Source organism: Magnolia sinica, chromosome 8, assembly GCF_029962835.1.
Source record: "Magnolia sinica isolate HGM2019 chromosome 8, MsV1, whole genome shotgun sequence".
NCBI lineage: Eukaryota > Viridiplantae > Streptophyta > Magnoliopsida > Magnoliales > Magnoliaceae > Magnolia > Magnolia sinica.
Window position 1 is genome coordinate 15,454,568 of NC_080580.1, and position 19,015 is coordinate 15,473,582.

The 19,015-nt window shown below is 39.1% G+C and overlaps 1 protein-coding gene across 8 annotated transcripts; it reads left to right on the plus strand.

The window, feature by feature from the left end:
* Window positions 1-2,956: 2,956 nt before the first annotated feature.
* LOC131252968 (uncharacterized) lies at window positions 2,957-18,803 on the plus strand. 8 transcript variants are annotated; one of them, XM_058253776.1, is made up of 12 exons: window positions 3,241-3,295; window positions 4,249-4,333; window positions 4,412-4,495; window positions 7,645-7,841; window positions 10,578-10,660; window positions 15,044-15,089; window positions 15,218-15,352; window positions 15,526-15,580; window positions 15,662-15,768; window positions 15,891-15,954; window positions 16,057-16,190; window positions 18,127-18,803. In XM_058253776.1, exons 4-12 carry the CDS (start codon window positions 7,746-7,748, stop codon window positions 18,298-18,300), a joined length of 894 nt encoding a protein of 297 aa, XP_058109759.1. In that variant the 5' UTR covers window positions 3,241-3,295; window positions 4,249-4,333; window positions 4,412-4,495; window positions 7,645-7,745; the 3' UTR covers window positions 18,301-18,803. The 8 variants fall into 8 exon arrangements, with proteins under 8 accessions (XP_058109751.1, XP_058109753.1, XP_058109752.1 ...); XM_058253768.1 differs by lacking the exon at window positions 4,412-4,495 and having other exon boundaries at window positions 2,957-3,295; XM_058253770.1 differs by lacking the exon at window positions 4,412-4,495 and having other exon boundaries at window positions 2,957-3,295; window positions 15,275-15,352.
* The last annotated feature ends 212 nt before the right edge of the window (window positions 18,804-19,015 follow it).

Below are 19,015 nucleotides of genomic sequence, written 5' to 3' on the forward strand. Positions count from 1 at the left end.
CTGATTTTTTGGCCGATGCTCTAAAATAATCTCTATAAATGGGTGAACGGTGTGGATATAGCCCACACATCATGGTGGGGCTTACAGCAACTTGCTAACATTAAGTGAAATTGGCATGGGACCAATGCAATTCTATTTAATGTAATTCCAAGCTTTTCCATTCTTTCCAAGCACGGAGGGGAATTGGCACAGGACCGATGAATCCCATCCCACCTAATCCCTTCTAATCCCACCGCCAAAACAGACCCCCCTGTTTGGGCAATTGACTTTGGTGTATTAAGGTGAATGGAATTATCATGTCAGTTATATTTAATGTCGTTAGTGGATAGTCAGGTGCTTTTGGGAGTAGATGCCAATCCCATGCTCAGTAGGTGTTCTGTTTGGGTGTTGTATATTGCAATCAACAAGCAGCTTCTGAAAAGAGGCGGTTTGTTGATTCCACACGCGTGTGGTAGCTATGCCCATCTACACGCCTACACATGTGCTAACATAAGATATGTGTATAAGATTGGATCTTTTCATCAGGTGAAATACATTATTTAGATATACTTCAAAGAAGTTCATACTAATTCACAAATAAGGTGGGCCATGGATTACAAAACAAATGGACGGCCAAGAAAAGTTCCTTTTGTACATTGTGACCCAGCTGAGTGTTTCTACCTGAGAAGATCTGGGCATTATTAGCAACCACATGGAGAGCTCTGATCTTTCACTTGCACTTGATATTGGCACGTGTCTGCCTATAGGTGAACTGGGCTCTATACACGTGTGTAATTAGCTATTCTCTGTAGCAGTGGGCGACGATTTCAACAATCCTTCTCCATTCCCTCTGAATACGTCAGAAGACGAAAGACCTCTCATGTTCATCGCCGTCTAAATAGGCCAAGTGATGGGATAGGAGGGATTTTATAATCCTATCCCACCTAATACCCTTTAATAAGCTATAAGTCTTTTGTCCAAATAGGCCCTCAAGTCTATCACTCAGGCAAGGATCAAAACCTGATTCAAATCACAATGTAGTAGTAATTGGATGTACACCATTATAAACTTCAAGCTGTGATAAATAAACATCGTTGTATGCCTTACAAAGTTTTTAATGGTGGGCATTTAATGAACATTGCTTTCTATGGTGAGGCCCACTTGAGATTTGGATCTGCTTCATTTGTTGTTAAAATGATCTTCAAAAATTGATAGGCTGGATATACAACATATACATCAAGGTGGGTCCCTCGGATAAGGAAATATCCCTTACGGTTTTATCCGGCTGACAACTAATCCGCTCCCCTGCAAATGGACGGTTAAGAACGGGTAAATAATACGGTACAGACGTTCCTATCAGATGCGGTTTGGCTAGTTACGCTGACACCAGCCGGATGGCTAGTGGTCAGTGATATGTGGACCCACCATGATGTATATGTTTTATCCATGTTGTCCATCCATTTTGAAATATAATTTTAAGGCTCTATCAAAAAAATGAGTTAGATATAAATCTCAAGTAGACTACACCATGGGAAACAGTAGTAATTGAATGTCCACCAATAAAAACCTCGTAGGCCTACTATAATAGTTATTTGAAATCTAACCTCTTGATTAGCTCATACAGACTTGAACGAAGGAAAAAATATATATCAGCTTGATCCAAAACTTTTGTGGCCCCCAATAAGTTTTTAATGGCGGGTGTTCAATCAACACATGGCGGTCCCCTTGAGATTTGGATCAAGCTCATTTTTTGGCTTATACATTAAAATGATTTTTAAGAATGATTGGACGGCATGGATGAAACAAATAAATCATTGTGGAGCCCACGGAGCACCGACCATAGTTGGCTAGTCGCAGCGTGAGTAGCCAATACGTTTCCGTTCCTATATTATTGTGAAGCCTCCCTCACCTCCACCGTACGCGACGGGAATGACAGGCTATGCGGGCTGTTAAACTAGTTGGCCCTACCATGGAGGTCCATGCCCCACCAATAGGTGAATCTTAGCCATGATATTGCCGCAATTCCCCTCCCAGATGTCAATCTTGGGTTATCTTCACTTGTCACTGTCCATTTGAAGGGCACCGAGTACATGTCCAGGATCCTCCAATTTCTTTGATTTTGAATCGTAGACCATCCATGCTAGGAAACACTATATTAACGGTCCCGATCTATTGAAAGGCAGGCTCCATCATGAAAAACGGTTGAGATCCAAGTTCCTAACAACTTCAGCAATCGGATGCTAGGATTGTCGAAATCACATCTTGTGAGCTACCTCATGTCCATGAGGTGGATCACCACATCCCCGGGCAGAGGTGGGCACAGGACAAGTCGATTTGTCCCACTCATTCACATTCAACTCGACCTGAATTGAACCGGTGAGTCGATCCAAACCAAGTAGGTTTTACTCAATCTAAATTCAAACTAAGATGAGCTCAAATTATTTAATAACTTAATCTAACTGACTCGAAACTCAATCTAATTAGACCCGATTGGATCTAAAATCCAACTAAATTTGTGTTCGAGTGTGTATATATATATATATCTCTAGCTGCCGCACTTTATTCTGACTTGATCCCAAACTCTCTCTCCCTCGCTCATACTCCTCATCTTTTAAGTCTGACAATCACCAACCACTATCACCCCGTCCCTTCTCCTCTCTTTCATGTACACTCTGGGTTTCTCCCTCTCTCATCTCTCAATCTAACTCGATGCCAACTCAACCTGACTTATACTTTTGACCGGATCAGTCCAGGCCGGACTCAGATCAAGCCAGAAAGGCTGGACTCAGGGTTGAATCACCTATTTCAAAATCGGATGGAGTCGAGTCAGCCCTAACTCGGTTCGACTCGAGTTCCAGGACCCTGGGCATACTACTCTGTACTAATAGCCACGCGCCTTTATCCAACCTTTCCCAATCAGATGCTAACACGTGTGCTATTCCCTCCACCCAAACAGCGCTTCTCTTCCTGCTATAGAAAATTGCATGTTACTCCACGACAACGGCGAAACTCCGTTTACGTTGGATCGAATTTCTGTCCAGAAATCCCTGAAAATTCCAAATCTCCTTTCAATCTCATCTCTCTCAGACAAAATCCAATGTAGGATTTCTATTTCTCAGAAATCTCGAGCTTCTGTTTCTTCAAAACGAGAATCTGTCTCCCGTTTTTTTGAAATTAGGGTTAGGGTTTGGGAATCTTCGCCTTCTCAAATGCGTTGTTTGATTGGACTCTCAGCAGAATGCCGCAAGCTTCGACGTCTACGAGCTCTGCTTACCTAGCTGCTCTTACACAGGAGATCGAGAAAAAGCTCCAACGGGTGGGATTTGCCGATCCGAATTCATGAAAATTTGATGTATTGGATCTCTTGTTTGTGTTATTTCATTGTGTTGTGTTTTGATTGTGGAAATGAGATTGGAATTGCTGTTTTCAATGGTGCGTTTGGACGTTCAATTGAATTGAATTGCGATAAGTTGATTAGTAGAGTGGAAATGACCAAGAGGGATTAGCCCTCTGATAGAGATTCTTGTCTTTTCAACTCCCAACTCAAAAAATGCATGGAAATGTAGTTGGGTTTCGATTGACATTATGAAATTATCAACCTCCGTTCTGGCCATTTGCCTTTGGATTTAATTGGAATTATTGCAATCAGTTCAACTGAGTGTCCAAACACTCTCTAAATCATGCTTCTGGTCACTGTTTATTTATTTTGTGGATCTACTGAAATTTGATTTTTAGGGGTAGTTTGGATGCGATGGGTTTAGAAGGGCATAAAGACTTTGTTTCCAGGAAACAAAGTCCCTGAAAAAGAGATTCTGCTTGTCATGTTTGGGTAATTAGGTGGAATCCAGAAACCATGTTTGAGTATTGGGAAAGAATTTCCAGGAATTATACTCTGCATATTCACAGGAGAGGGAATTTGAAAATACGAAAGTTGACAGGGAATTCATTACCCTGCAATTTGTAAGCTAGACCCTACCAAGGAATTTCAAAATGTTTCTTTTGGTGGAAATGGATTCCAACAGGAAACCAATTCCAAGTATTTCCAGGGGCCTAAACACAAGAATTTGCATCTACCTATGGTTTTCATTTCCATAGTGGCTATTTTCCAGACACCCAAACCACTCTTTATGAATTGAAGTGGTTAGGATTTTGCTGTCTAATGTTGAATCTTTATGGTTTTTAGATGATGCCATGGTTCATTCTGGCTTGGACAGATTCTTCTTGAATGAAAATTGATATGTTTGATCAATGGCTGTTTTGTCTTTGCAGGCACTAGCATCTCAATCTCAGCGACTCAACTTGTTGCAGGAGCTGTTTGCGGATATAGCTTTAGAGGTTGATGTTCGAGCTAGGGGTAAGGAACCAATGCATTCTCTGCTTTTTTTTCTCTCCTGAGTGTGTATGCTCAGCAATTCTGTTTTGGCACTTTCAGGCTTTTATTTAAAAGGAAAAGAAGATATGAAGGGTGTTTGATTGTGCATACACTTCTTGACATACCATTACCAGTAACTTAAAGGTGCTTAGTTTTACAAGTGGGGCCCATTGCCTGATGATCAAAACTGTGACATGATGTGCTCTGTCCTCACCGTGGATGGCCAATGCCTGTATGACATATACTGATATACATACAGTCATCGTTTCATAAGATGACATCTCCAGCTTTGAGACCCTAGTCTAGTGAGGTCATTTGCCTAGTGTGTCAGTGTTTTTTTTTTTCTCAATATGAAGTTTTTCTTATATCTGGTACGAGAAACCCACATAAGCCTGAAAATGGATGTCCCAACTCATGCGTAGGCCATTTACCATGTGCCTAAAAACAACATCTAAAATTAACATTGCCCAGGAAATTATATATGACAACTGCCAACCTTCCCTATTTGCATACGGACACATGGGTGAACCAAAACTTGTTGGCTGGGGCTCATCTTCAATTGGAGATTTGCTAAGTGTTTCTCTTCAGCAACAGTTGGCTATTCATTAGTTATTAAGTTGGCTGAATTTGATGCTTGCCTCCCTCTTTCACTAATAGTTGACTGCATGCAAGTGAGCTTTGGAATATTATGAGTGCTGAGTAAGGAAATCCAAGGAAAATAAATACGAGTTCCTGTTTATCTTCTTTATTTTTGGTATCGTTCCCAGTCCATTTACATACAATTGACTGGACGCTTTGATGCCTGTGCACAGATACAAACAAATTTGCTACAGGCCAGAGCCAATATCCTAGTTGAACATCTAACATTAGCGGCCTTGCATGTTATTTATACAAGTTGTGTCATCATTATTTTCTAAATGATTAATTGTGAAGATATGTTCAAAATGGAAGAACAAAGTTATGAGATCTCTCAGAAAATGTTCAAAAAAAAAAAAAAAAAAACTTGCTATAAAATGGTAGAGGTTGAACCACTGAACTTGTGACAAGTAGACTTGAGAAGTAGCTCTAGTAGGCAATTTTTGTTATATGTAACAAGTGATAGTGATAAATCTCATGGTGTTGAGGCAATTCATGTACATATAACCCTCCTTATCATCATCACATTGCCATCTCACAGCCTTGCCAGCTTTTTGGGGTTAGGTTTACGGATCTTGTTTCTCCAATCATGCCAAAGTGAAGGTTCTATCCATGGTAACATGCCTTCATGCCCCTTCTCACCACCTTGAGCCAAGTCCTTTTAGGTATTCCTTTCATTCTCCCTTCAAGCGCATTAATCCTAATCAATGTTTCTTGTGTTATCCAAACCATCTCCAACTTTTGTAAAACATGGTCAAACCATCGCAATTTGCACGACATTTTATCTCCTATTGGGGCTACTTAGGCTGCTAGAGATGTCTTCATTCTTGATTCTATCCTTTCTAGTTGTTCCACACATCCATCTTAACATCCCTATCTCTCGAATGTTCATCTTCTGCTTGTGCTTGTTCCTAATTGCCAAGACAGCCCCCTATAGAATAGCCTGTTGATTAGTTGTGTTATAAAATCTTCCCATTAAGTTTCACTTGAATGCAGCTATCAAACAACTCTCCAGAAGCATGTCTCAACCTCATCCACCCATCTCTATATCTACTACAAAAATCCCCATCGATCTCTCTATCCCTTTGAACTATAGATCCAAGGCATCAAAACACAAAGAATCTCCGAACCATCCTTCTCATGGATTAAAGGTTTGCCCGGTACTAAGTCAACCTGGTATCAGTGGAGAAAGATCTGGGTTCCTTGCTCCATGTGTTCTTAGGTATGGTGTATGCATTGTTCGGAGTATCACCGTATTATCGATATATCCTTGATATTATCTATATCTCCAGCTCAGTGATGCCGATAACACTAGTGGTGATACCGATAACATTGGTGGTATAAAAAATTCTACATATTGGCAATTTATCACTAAGTATTGCCAATCTATTTTTATCACCAACATATCGCCAATCTTTTTTATTATGTAAATTCTAGGCATTGCTTGTGTCGCCAATGTATCACCAATATTTTCGACTGTGTAAATTCTAAGTGTCGCTTGTATCGCCAATGTATTGAAAATATTTCGATAATATTGCCAATGCATCGATATCGCCAAAAATATGTTTATCAAAAAAATTTTCCATTTCAAATTTTATTTTATTTTATTTATTTTTATGGGCGCATGGTTGTGTGCGGTGTTCAAATTGTCAACGATAATATCAATAATATCATGATATTATCGTTATTGCATTGTGGGCGATATCAAGACAACAATCTTTTGTTTCCTTTCCAGTTGTTGACGATTTCTCGGCGAAATATCACGTGTTGTCGATATTCTGAAATATCGATGGATGTTTGAATGGATAGATGGGATTAATGGGATGGTTGGACTGATTTCTTAGGATAACACATGCTTTTATGTCCCCATTAAATGGAAACTTATCATGTATGCATTCATTTTGCAATTTTTTGGTCCCTAAACATGCAAAGATGTGTATTTTAGTATCTCTTGAAGTTTCATCGAAAAAATTCCACCGTTTTCCCTATGTTTCCCTACATGTCCAATTATTGGTGACATCCATATTATTTCTGTATCCCCGGCCAACGAAACTTGTAGCGGTACCAATATTTCTAACACTGGGTGTATGTATGGTTGCAATGCTTATTAGCATGTGGCGGTAATGCAGGGGCATTTTCACACCTGGCTCGAGTGGGGTGGCCTGTGGGATGCAGGGACATAGTTGGGGTGGGCGGCCTGTGTGAGGCGTGCCCCACTCATGTGAGGAGGGTGGCTCGTATGAAACAAAACCCATGTGAAGTGGGGCCCACAAGGTGGGTTTAGCCAAGGTCCTAACTCATGGGATGTGGGGCCCAGGCTATGAGATAAATGGATTAATTCGTCATGATCTATCAATTCAAGCTTTTAGAGCAAGTGATTAATTGTCCTGCGTCAGGTGGTCAGTAGTATATTGATCACTTGGTATTACTAAGGTGACACTATATATGAGTGTGTATTTACATTTGTGGCATGTGTACCTATGTGTGTATGTGCATATCTCTATAATGTTACTGTGAATATTGATGTTATGTTTTTAGTTCTTATAGATTGAATCTTGTGATCTACATGCAAATTGAATTTGGACTTCTGTAGCTAGTCACAGTGCACTTGGATTCTGGTGAATATTCTAATATTCCTGTACTACAATTGAAAACAGACATAATTCTTAGCAGCGATGAAGAGGAGGTTACTTTAGCAGAGGATGGAATCTCTAGCTGCTTGTGCTTTTACGACGTGCTTGCTGACCACTATGTTAGGATGCCTGAAAATGGAAAACCTATCCTTGATTTAATTGTGCAACTTTGGAGCCAGTCTTTTGCATCTCATATATTTGCCCTCCTTTTTCACAAATGGGTAAGACATGCATTAATTGAATCATTTCATTGCAGAATTTGCTTCCCAAACTTCCTTTTTTTAAAAAAAAACCAATATCTATAGAATCTTTATTATCGAAATATATTTGTGATAGAGTAGTGTTTGAATTATCTCCGATATTATCTTTATCTCCAGCTCAGCAATACCGATAACACTGGTAGCGATACCAATAATGCTGGTAGTATAAAAAATTCCAGGTATTAGCAATATATCGCTAAGTATTGCCAGCGTATCAATATCGCTAATGTAATCGCCAATATTTTCAACTATGTAAATTCTAGGTGTCACTTGTATTACCAATGCATCAATATCGCCAATGTATCACCAATATTTTCGACTATGTAAATTCTAGGTAATGCTTGTATCATAAGTATATCGATGATATTTCAATAATATCGCCAACGAATTAATATCATTAAAATTTTGTTTATTAGAAAAAAATTATTATTATTATTTATTATTTTTTTATTTTTTTATGGGCACATGGTTGTATGTAGTGTTCAATTTGTCATTGATAATATCTCGATATTATCGATATCGTAACATGCGTGATATTGAGACTACAATCTTCCGTTTCCTTTCCAATTGTTGATGATTTCTTAGTGAAATATCACGTCTTGTTGATACTTTCCAATATCGATGGATGTTTGGATGGAAGGTTGGATGGTTAAATAGGCCGGGTGGTATGGTTGGACTGATTTCTTACAACCAGTGTTCGAAATATCGGTATCGTGTTATGTATCGCACCCTTGGGATATGGATACATATCGGGTATCGCATGAGATATATCGGTTGTATTGCATAATGTATCGTTGTTGTTGGAAACATGGGGAAACATTAGGAAATTGGTCAAATTTTTTAATGAAACTTCAGTGATTGTTTAAAAAGAGTTTTAATTGTATGAGGTCCTAATCTATGCATTGTCAAACTGAATTGATGCAAGTATATTCAAAATCTATTCATATAATTTATAAATGTAAGAAGACAAGTGGAAACACAAGCAAAACATTCAAAAGCAAAAGAAGAATCACTAGATCATGTTACATACATGTTTGATTTTTATGTTTGGACACATTGCAACCGATTTGCGAGAAATTGAGAAATTTTGATTTTTTTTTTCAATTTTCCGCAACTCGGCCCCGTCCCCTCAAAATCTTGAAATCGAAGTTCTCAATTCATGATTTTTCATGCAAAACATGAAAAAACATGTATTTGTAACAATTTACATTGATTTAACATGATTTACAAGGAAAAAAAAAAAGATCGAAAATCGAAAATGCTCACTGGATTGAACATGTGGGATATATCGCACTACTTGTGCGTTTCGTATCGCACAAGTGGGATACAAGATATATCGTGGGATATATCGGCCGTTATTGTCAATATTTTAAACACTGCTTACAACAACACATGCTTGTAAGGCCCCATTAAATGGAAACTTGTTATGTATGCATTCTTTTTACATTTTTATTTTATTTTATTTCTGAATATGCAAATATGTACATTTTAACATCTCCTGAAGTTCCGCTAAAAATTCCACCATTTTTCCAATGTTTCCCCGCATTTCCGGTTATCAGCGATATCGATATTGTTTCCATATCCCTGGCCAACGAAACTTGTAGGGATGCCGATACTTCGAACAACTTGGCTCCACAAAATTGAGCCTTCCAACAAATAGTATCAAGAATTGAATGAAATCACACCGGACATTAGATGTGGAACCACTAAAAACTAAGAACTTATGCATTAATAAATTGCTTCATATTGAAAACTTGTTTTAGAAAATTTATCTCTCGTTCCTGCATTTCACCTATGGAGATGGAATGATTTGCTGCACGCCTATTGAGCTTTTTCTAATGGTTGCCAAGGATTGAATAAAAGCAGATTGGATGTTGGATTGGGAGAATATTGCGATCCTCTTCTTCATTCGTACTGAAACTTTTTTTTTAGGGTATTTGAGGAGAGTGAAAGAGCAAAATATTCCAAGGATTGGGTGGTTATGTCCAATGTCTAGTTGCAGAAAGCATGAGGGGATTGAAAATTCGTCAATCATGGTGAGCTGTTGGTATGATCTGACCATGAGTGAGCTGTTGGTATGATCTGACCATGCCTGGGTTTCTCTTCAATATTTTTAGTAAAGTTAGCTGCTACAACTCATAAGCAGCAAATGCAAGATGGTCATGCCTATGGTTACAATATTATGGTTGTAAGCGTTCTTCAGTTACATATTCTGGATCTTACATTCATGAAGTGGTGGCAAGTGCAAATTTTAATGAAACCTAATACTCTAGGATATGGTGTTGAACTGGAGGGGTAATGCTGAAAGTTATTTTAAAAAAAAACTGCTGTTGTCCTTCACATGCACGCGCATGCACAACAATCTCATATTCATGAGGTAGTGGTAAGTGTGCAAATTTTAATGAAATGTAATACTCTAGGATATGATGTGTGGAATTAAAGGGGTTATGCTGAAAGTTACAAAAAATAAAAAATAAAAAATAAAAAAATCTGTGGACACTCTCTCTCTCTCTCTCTCTCTCTCTCTCTCTCTCTCTCTCTCTCTCTCTCTCTCATATATTGGTGTACAATTTTTTTTAAAAGCTTGACTTAAATAAAACTTTGTAGAACTTTTTATTTGCACTTCTTGCTTTTTCTTTACACCTGCTTACTTTCATATTGAGAAGTAGCCAATATATGTTTGGTCCTGCGATGCAGTTATTTGAAGTGCCACTTGAAAATTCAGAAGCCCTCCTTCGATATGCATCAGCGCTTGTTCAAGGTGCTACAAATGTTTTCTGGTACGGAATTAGCATCTATGCAGTTTACTAATCCTGGAATAGTTAATGTTGCCTAAGTCTCCCTTTTATTTGAAATTGGATCTCACTTAATTGTATTTTTCATTTATTCACTTAACAATCTTGTGAAATAAAACAATGGAATCCACAGTTTAGATGAAACCTGCACCTTGGAGGGATTTGGCCAAGGTGACAATCATGATGGAAAGGATTGTTTAAGATGACGATATTTCATGGTAAGGACGTGGGAGTTTAGAATGTTAGTGATGCTCATCTGTACTTTTGTAGCACTACTTAGATTCTTTGTGTTGTATTAGGTTTCTTAGAATCTTGATGTAGCCCAAAACCCCAAAGAAATGGCAAGATTGCCTCTAACGTAATGTTTTATGAAGTCAATCAAGATAAAGCCAGTGTTTTAAAATTTGGACTAACTGGAAGGGGATGGTTGCGCTAGTTTGGACCAGAATCAGCAAGCAATACGTGCCAGTATAATCCGAGCCATTTGCTAACAACCAGTTATTTGTTAATTCCTTGTAGTTTTATAATCTTAGATTAAGTCATTGTTCTCTCTCTAAAAAAAATTAGATTAAGTAAATTTCTAGGCTGAAACGGCCATAGCGGGTCGGTTGGAGGGGTGGTTGGACCAAACCACCCATGAAAAGGGGTTGAGATCTGATCTGGATTTTATGACATTGGATAACGTTTTGAGGTCACGTAGGAAAATGACAGTGGCTATATTGTCCCAGAGACCTTCCCTGGAAAGTTCCAATCATATCTAGTCTTCAAGAGGGAAGGAAGCTTCAATTAGGTAAGAGATCCTTAGTAACCTTAGTTAGCCATCACATAAAAGTGAAACTCATGGTTACGGGGCCGTAAAGGCCGTTATGTAAAGGTAACGGTGGCAACTGTTGCACATTATGGGGTCGTAAAGGCTATAGCGGCCGTTATAGAAAAAATGACTCGTAAAGGCCGTTACAGCCCCTGTATCAGCCTGTTACGCTCCCCATAAAGGCCATAATGGTCCATTACGGGCCTGATACAGGATCTTTGGGTTTTTTTTTTTTTTTTAAATTTTAATTTTTATTTTTAAGGAGGCTGTAACAGCCGTTATGGGGGCCGTAACAGCCGTTACAACCCATATCGTAGAGTTAACGGTGGTAGCCATTATGGTTACCGTTACGGAATACCTTGGACTGAAACTACAAATATGTCATAGTAACCACTTAGCTCAAAATCAAAGTCCAGTGTTATTTATTTTGTATATACACTCTTTGGATCATGTGGTTTAACTAATCTGGTTTTACTTGCTTGCTTCATGAATATTCATTTTACCTTAATATTGCGTGAAGCTAATGAAGTAGAGCAACACTGGTTAAAAGAGTTTCTAGACCATTTCTGTAAAGTTATCTCAGTTATCTTGTTAGCTCCTCACCAGCTAAAGGAGAGTCCAGACCAGCTATATGAATTGGGAAACTCTGCCCCTGTTGTAACTCTTTTCTCTTACAGTGGCAATTGCCATCTATAAAAAGAATGTAGTATGTTCTTTATATGCTTTGCAGTAGTATAGGATATATCTTGCACTGTATTAAGATGGTAGTGGAGTGGATAATTCCATACACTTTGATGTAGCATGCGTGGTGCCATTCCTAGTAGTGAGCATTATTCAACCTTAATAAAAGTAACTACTTACTCTAATTAACAACAATTACAATGTAGAGATTTAGTTTTCAACAGTACAGTAACACAAATTTATTAGAACCAAACATACAAGCAAAAGCAGCTTAAGGATCAAAGGATGGCGAGATATTAGCTTACAATCCCAATCAACCAATGTTAACATACCAATAACCCTCAACATCATCTCTTTTAGAGCCCCCCAAATGATAAAAGCACCGACTCTTGGGAAATAACTCTATTCTTGCCATTTGGAACACTGCCTCCTGGTGTCAGATCTGTTAGTGAAGGTACAACTATTGTGTTCCTTCCATAATGATCACAACTAATGAGGTTAGGCACCATAGGCACCATAGATCTCTTCCTTTGCCCTGAGTGTCTCCTCTCCATGCGGCAAACAGCTAGCCAATTGAGCCTGGCATGGTCCTCATACAGAATGGTGCTAAAAATGTCTTCCAAATAATTGAAGCAACCTTGCAGTTTATGATAGGTGATCGGGCCATAATACAACCATTTGTGATCATCATTTTTCTACTGCGCAGATGATCAATAATGCCAGATGGTCAACCCACCAATTGTTTTTAGCCGCTAACCACACAAACACAACCATCCTCTGATGGCCCAGATAACGCCAGATAGTTGCTGAAGGCACTGTGATGATAGATGATACCCTTATTTAAAGAAACAAATGAAAGACATAAGAGATCGATAACCTTATTTAATTAGGAAACTAAGATAAAATGAAGAATATTTAACCTTGTGAATATTTTTCATTAAAAAAAAAAAAGGTTAACCACCTTGTGAAATTTATCTCCACCCAATCCTTGTTACCTAGAGAACCTTATGATCCTGGCAAGCATGGAACATCATGCAAATGAAAGCATCTGCCATAGACGTAGCAGAAATATATGTTCTTCCCAACTGTCCAATTTGTGGGTTCCATGATGGATGGAGCATAGCCTAAAATACACAATAGTTGAGAAATCCAAGTAACAGATGTCAGTTGTCCACTAAATGGATGGCTAGAGAGAGAAGTGTGAACCGGCCAAATTCAATGGGCAATTTTCCACTGGTTGGATGGTTAGGATCATCTGACTGGTCTGCTATTTGGTATGCTTCATTTTCAATTGGGGCCAAGACTTTGGACGGTATGGTTTGAGTACATGTATACCAAGTATACATCAGGTGTGTGCATAAGCATGTTTGCAACACTCTGCAAGAGTATCATGTAATTCATTGTTAAAGTTTAAAGTATAAACTGCTCAAAGCTTCAATGGATTCCTAGCATAAAATCTATTTCTGAACTGTATTTTTTTTTTTCTCCATCTCTACAGAACCCTTCCACCTTGTCATTATTTTTCTATTTGCACCTATACCGTATTACCATTATACAACAAGAAATTAGGGCAACCGTAGCACCAATTTTGAGGTCAAATGGATTGCAACCTCATGCCTAAACCTGAAAAATAATAAAGGTATTCAAAAGAAGCATGCAAGTGGCATTGTCAACGTAGTAAAGCCCCATTTTCAACGTTAGTAATAAGATTATGCCCCATCAGCCAACTTTTTTTTTTTTTTTTTGAGCAGGAGCATGTGGTTGTGGGTGATTGCGTGCATCCCCATTTTCAAAGTTAGTAATAAGATTCTGCCCATCAGCAAACTTGTCTTTTTTTCTTTTTCTTTTTCTTTTTTTCTTTTTTGAGCAGGAGCATGTGGTTGCAGGTGATTGCTTGCATCCGCAGGGAATATTCTCACCTCAAAAAGGGGTGGGGACACCCCGTGTTGTCAATACACACACACACACACACACTCACCTTATGAATCATAAGGTCTGTACCATTTAAATAACTCAACACACACAGATACATGTGACGAGAGGTTGAAGAGGTGATTCATGGCACATATGCTGATGTGGAACGCATGGAAACTGTGCTGTTAGTCAGATAGGGGCAACTTGGAACAACCCCTGACCCAAAGATCAGTTTCGTCCACTCATCAGTTGGGCCTCATGTGTATTCGAAAAATGGATGGTAAGATGGCCAGCAGTCTATAAATTCAATATACTTTTGTGACCCACCTGATGGGAGTACATCTTGGATTTTGGACCAGGGCATGTGCAGGGTGTCCACCTGATGAATGGCAAGGTTCCAACCCATGTAACCTTATCATGTGTTCCATGGATTACCTTTTTCAATCTCTTCTCATGCAGTTTGCCTCACCAATCCTCCATGTTTCCCTTGGCATTATAGATTCCATTACAAGGCTTTCAGACTGCAGGCTAATCCGATGTCCTGAAAGCACTGGAAAATCACATGTGTGTAAAGAGGCCTCCTGTGGGACACATGAGATGTGTTGCCTGGATGCATCAGCTGCCATCTATTCTCGAAATTGTTTATGATTCTTAATAATACTGGAATGGGAAGTATTGGTTCTTGCACCAGTTAGTTTTTGCTCATGATTTCTTGCCTCGATAAGCTTTTGGAGCCAATTGTATGGTTGTTTTGTTTGTAAAAGTTCAACTGTATTTGCAAAGTCAGTAATCAGTATGTTGTCAATTCATTGCCTTAGCTTGTTTTTGGGGATGAGTTCAATATATTGTTTTTGCTAATGAAAACTCGGCTACATATGCAAAGTCAATATGCTGTTGATTCATGTACTTTTTATTGGCTTCTTATTCTTCAAGTTTGAAGACATTTCTTTGTTTATTGGTAGGATTGACATCCAAACAAACACAAGACGTTTCATCTCTTTGTTCCGCGTAAGATGCTTCTGAAGATAATAACTTTTTGCTGTCCATTCTTATTTTGTTTACCACTCTCCCTTTTTCATTTTGGCACTTGGTCTTATGATGTTGATGTGGATTCCCTGTTACTTATATTGTAACAGTATCTACTTGAGGAGGTTGCACTGGTACCAACATGCTTAAATAAAATATCCTTGCAGGTCTGCATAATTCGCTTCTTCTACTCTCTCTTGGTCAAAATGATTATGTTGCTGTTTATGGTTCTCTCAGCAGCACAGGTCTTATCAGTTATCATCAAAATCATATGATGTGGAAACAGTTGAAATGTGATTCATGAAGTGGTTTTCTAAGATGTGTTGGAACATTTAAAATGTGATTCATGAAGTGGTTTTCTAAGATGTGTTGAAACAGCTAAATGTTGACATGCCCCTTATTGCATCTTAATTTTCAGGCCCAAAGGGATCTCTGTCTTCTACTTTCCAGGTTTTTCTTCTTTTACAACTTAGGTGCGGATATTTAAGTGTTTAACATTCTGTTAGTTAAGTACAGGTGTCCATTTCTGTAATTCCATGTTGGTTTGTTCTTAGATACAGTTGACAAGCTTGAAACTTTTCTAAAGCAATTTCCCGTCTTCCCAAATTCCTTCTTGGTCGGAGGTCCAGCAGACATTTTTGTTATTGAGCTTACAGATCAGGTATATACTCATTTAGACCAAAAACTGGAGGCTGGTGCATACAACAATGAGTTGGATGTTTCTCATTACTGAGAGGTAAACTGATAGAACTCATGTTATTCTGATGGTGCCTTATCTGTCAGCTTCAAAAGCTGAAGGTGGAGCCAGTATTACTACATTACCTGTTACAAATGCGAGCCCTCCAGGGTAATGTCTCGTATAGTTGTTACTACCTTAGTTTTTTTACTGACCCTGGCAATGTTTTGCAGTAGCCTATTTTAGCTAATGTAGCATGACTAATGTTAATAGGATTGGAGCTGAGGATGACAACAAGTACACGGTTGAAGGCATGCCTCTATAGCTTCACATCTCCTGGTGGTCCAATGTATCCAACAAGAGCTGTTCGTCATGCAGCCTGGGATGCGTTGGATTTTCTCTTCCCGGTGAGTAGATTTTTTTTTTTTAATCTACTTTATCCTAGTAGAGACTAGAGACAAGAGACTAGCAGTTTTCGGGGACTCAAAACATTGGCCTAGATAGTAACACTTAGAGATTGAGCCATGCATGTGTAGGTATGAACTAAACTAGACTCCCTTTGTGAATAGCACACAGTAGTTGTGCTAAGGGGGATACTTCAAAACCTGAAAAAAATTGACTCGATTTGATGTTCAGTTGGGTCAAGTTGAATTGAATACTTGGGCAAGTCTTTACCTGACTCAACTCAGTATGTAATTATTAGTTTAATGATTTTTATCAATATTTTACATAGTTGTATAAGATAAAATATTAAAAATTGAAGAAATATCAAGCAACGGTGCTCAACGTGCTGTTTAGAAGCGTTAGTACTTCTGAGAGAGGTCTCTGGTTTGAACCCTCCCTCTTACATTTTATATAAAAACATTTTCCAAACGAGTGACTTAGCTTGGACAGTGGCAAGTCATGTTGAGTTGATTGAGTCAACTCGACGAGTCATGCCGAGTCACTCTCACAATCGAGTTTCATGATGACTCGGATCTAAATCTTGTTGAGCTGAGTTGACTTGTCCAAGTTTGAGTTGAGTCATCGAGTTTTAGGACTACACTGAGGGATGGTGTGGGACCTGAGTGTATTTGCCTGCAACTCATGTTTGTAAGCATGTATCAGTGGGTTACCTGCTAATTGTGCAGCCAGCTACCTGAGCATGCCATTTCATGAGTGCAGGTGCCACATGATTAACAGTTTTCCTGGCAACAGCTCCTCCATGACCATCTCCACCTGCTCTCCCTTTGGGGTGTGCATGTAGTACTTGGGCTGGGTGTCAATATTATCTGCCATAGCCAGTGCCAAGGGCCCACGTAAAAATGGAAGCTGATGTCTGGTGGATTGCTTATCTTAGAACTTCCGGTATCTCCCATTGAAAGCCAACCTCAGATAGCTGGGAGAGACGCTAAGATGGTGGTGGTGATGGGGGTAGTACCATTGAATCATCGCTTTTAGTTTGGCATGTTTTGTTTTCCTAATTTGTTTTCTATCAAAATTCCTGAAATAGTTAAGCATGTGACTAGCATTATCTCAAGGACTCGTAACCCTAGTGAATGGTTTTTGGTTGGGGTATGAAAAATATTCCATGTGCACAGCCAGCAGCTGTGCATTTGTAAATCAGGGGTGTGCTCCCCTAAGCTTATGGTGGTACTCGGGCAGATGTGTGGCCCAGTGATGTTTACACAGAATCCTCAAGGTGCATCACCTCAGAAAACTCTGTCAGAGCCCAAAGATTAGCCCAATCCAAAACTCAGATGGGCCACAGCAACCAGAATATATAAAGGGAAAGCCCCTATTGTGTACATGTAACCAAGCCTCATATAACTGTGTTGTGTGGTCCTTCCTTACTCATACCTTAGTGGTAGACTCACAAGGGTTTCAACACGAGGGCATGGGTTTGAGTACCCATTGTGGTGAAATCCCACTGTGGTGTGAGTGCATATGTGTGTGGGGTGTGAATGCAAAAAAAGAAAGAAAGAAAAAAAGCCTGTTCAGTCCCTTCATCCAGTCCATATGAAGGGTTGGGCGAAAATACAGGTTTTTCAACTCAGGTAGGCCCCTGTGAAATACAAGGGTGAGAATTCCTTGCCAGATCATTCCTTCACTTTTGGATTTGGACCAGTTTAAAATCCTATGGGATTTTCTGAGGTGATGCATCGGATAGACAGGTTAGATGGTGTGAATACGCTGCGAGGGTCCCACCTTCCCATCATCACCTTAAGTTTAAGATGGTATCAGTACCACTAGAGGGTGCCCTGTAGAGTAGTGATTTACCTTTTAGAAGTTGGCCATTTATGATTTCATGCCTAAAAGCCATCTTCTAACATCGCAGTGTACTGTTGAATCTGTCATATGCAGGTGGGACAGTATCCCCGTCATCTCATAAGCCTCTTCTTCCGGTTGCTCTACCCCTGGTATTGGCCATCATCCTGTTGGAATTTCATCATGTCTTGCATCAGGGCGGTTTTCTACTCCATCCTAAGGTTGATCTTCTCTAGTTGGGACAATCTGAGGAAACCCAAAAGCACCTAAATCGTGAAAAATCAAAATGAGGATTCGATTCATTCTCTCCTCTTCCTCTATGCAAAGGCCGGCTAGTTGTCTCCATGGATGATTTAACATTTATATTCCATTATTGTGTGTTTTTTGGTTCATAGCCTCCATATACCCTTTCTCATTGGCTGTCTTTTAGGCTGGTTGTTTCATGCTCTAGTTTTGCCAGAATTCAAGTGCAGCTGCCCCTTTCAAAACTGTTCAGTTGTAGACCAAACTTTTCCATACTTCTTCATTGCTGGTCATTACAAATGTTAGCAATGTTCTTGATTGCAACTGGTCGAACTCAGACGAGGTAGGATTTTATGTGTAAACCTTACCAGCTTTTCTAGATTGTACCTGCTTGGAACTAGGACATTGTGGGGATTGATAGATCTTCAAAGCTGAATGCTAAAGGGGCAAATCATCTGTATCTACTGAGGCATTTAACAATGAGGGATTATATGATGAGAAAAACTTCGATTCTCTGGCAGGGTGAGATAGATGATGTGCAGGCACCTAGAAATTACTTGAGATTGTATATGTGGTCAGTGATTTAAATATCAGTATGGATGCACATCTCACACCCTTGGCATACAGAAACATATCAGTATTGCATGGGAAATTATCTTGGGAAACATTGGGAAATGAAGGAATTTTTCAATAGAACTTTAGGATATGTTGAAAGAAACATGATTACACATTTAGAACTCTA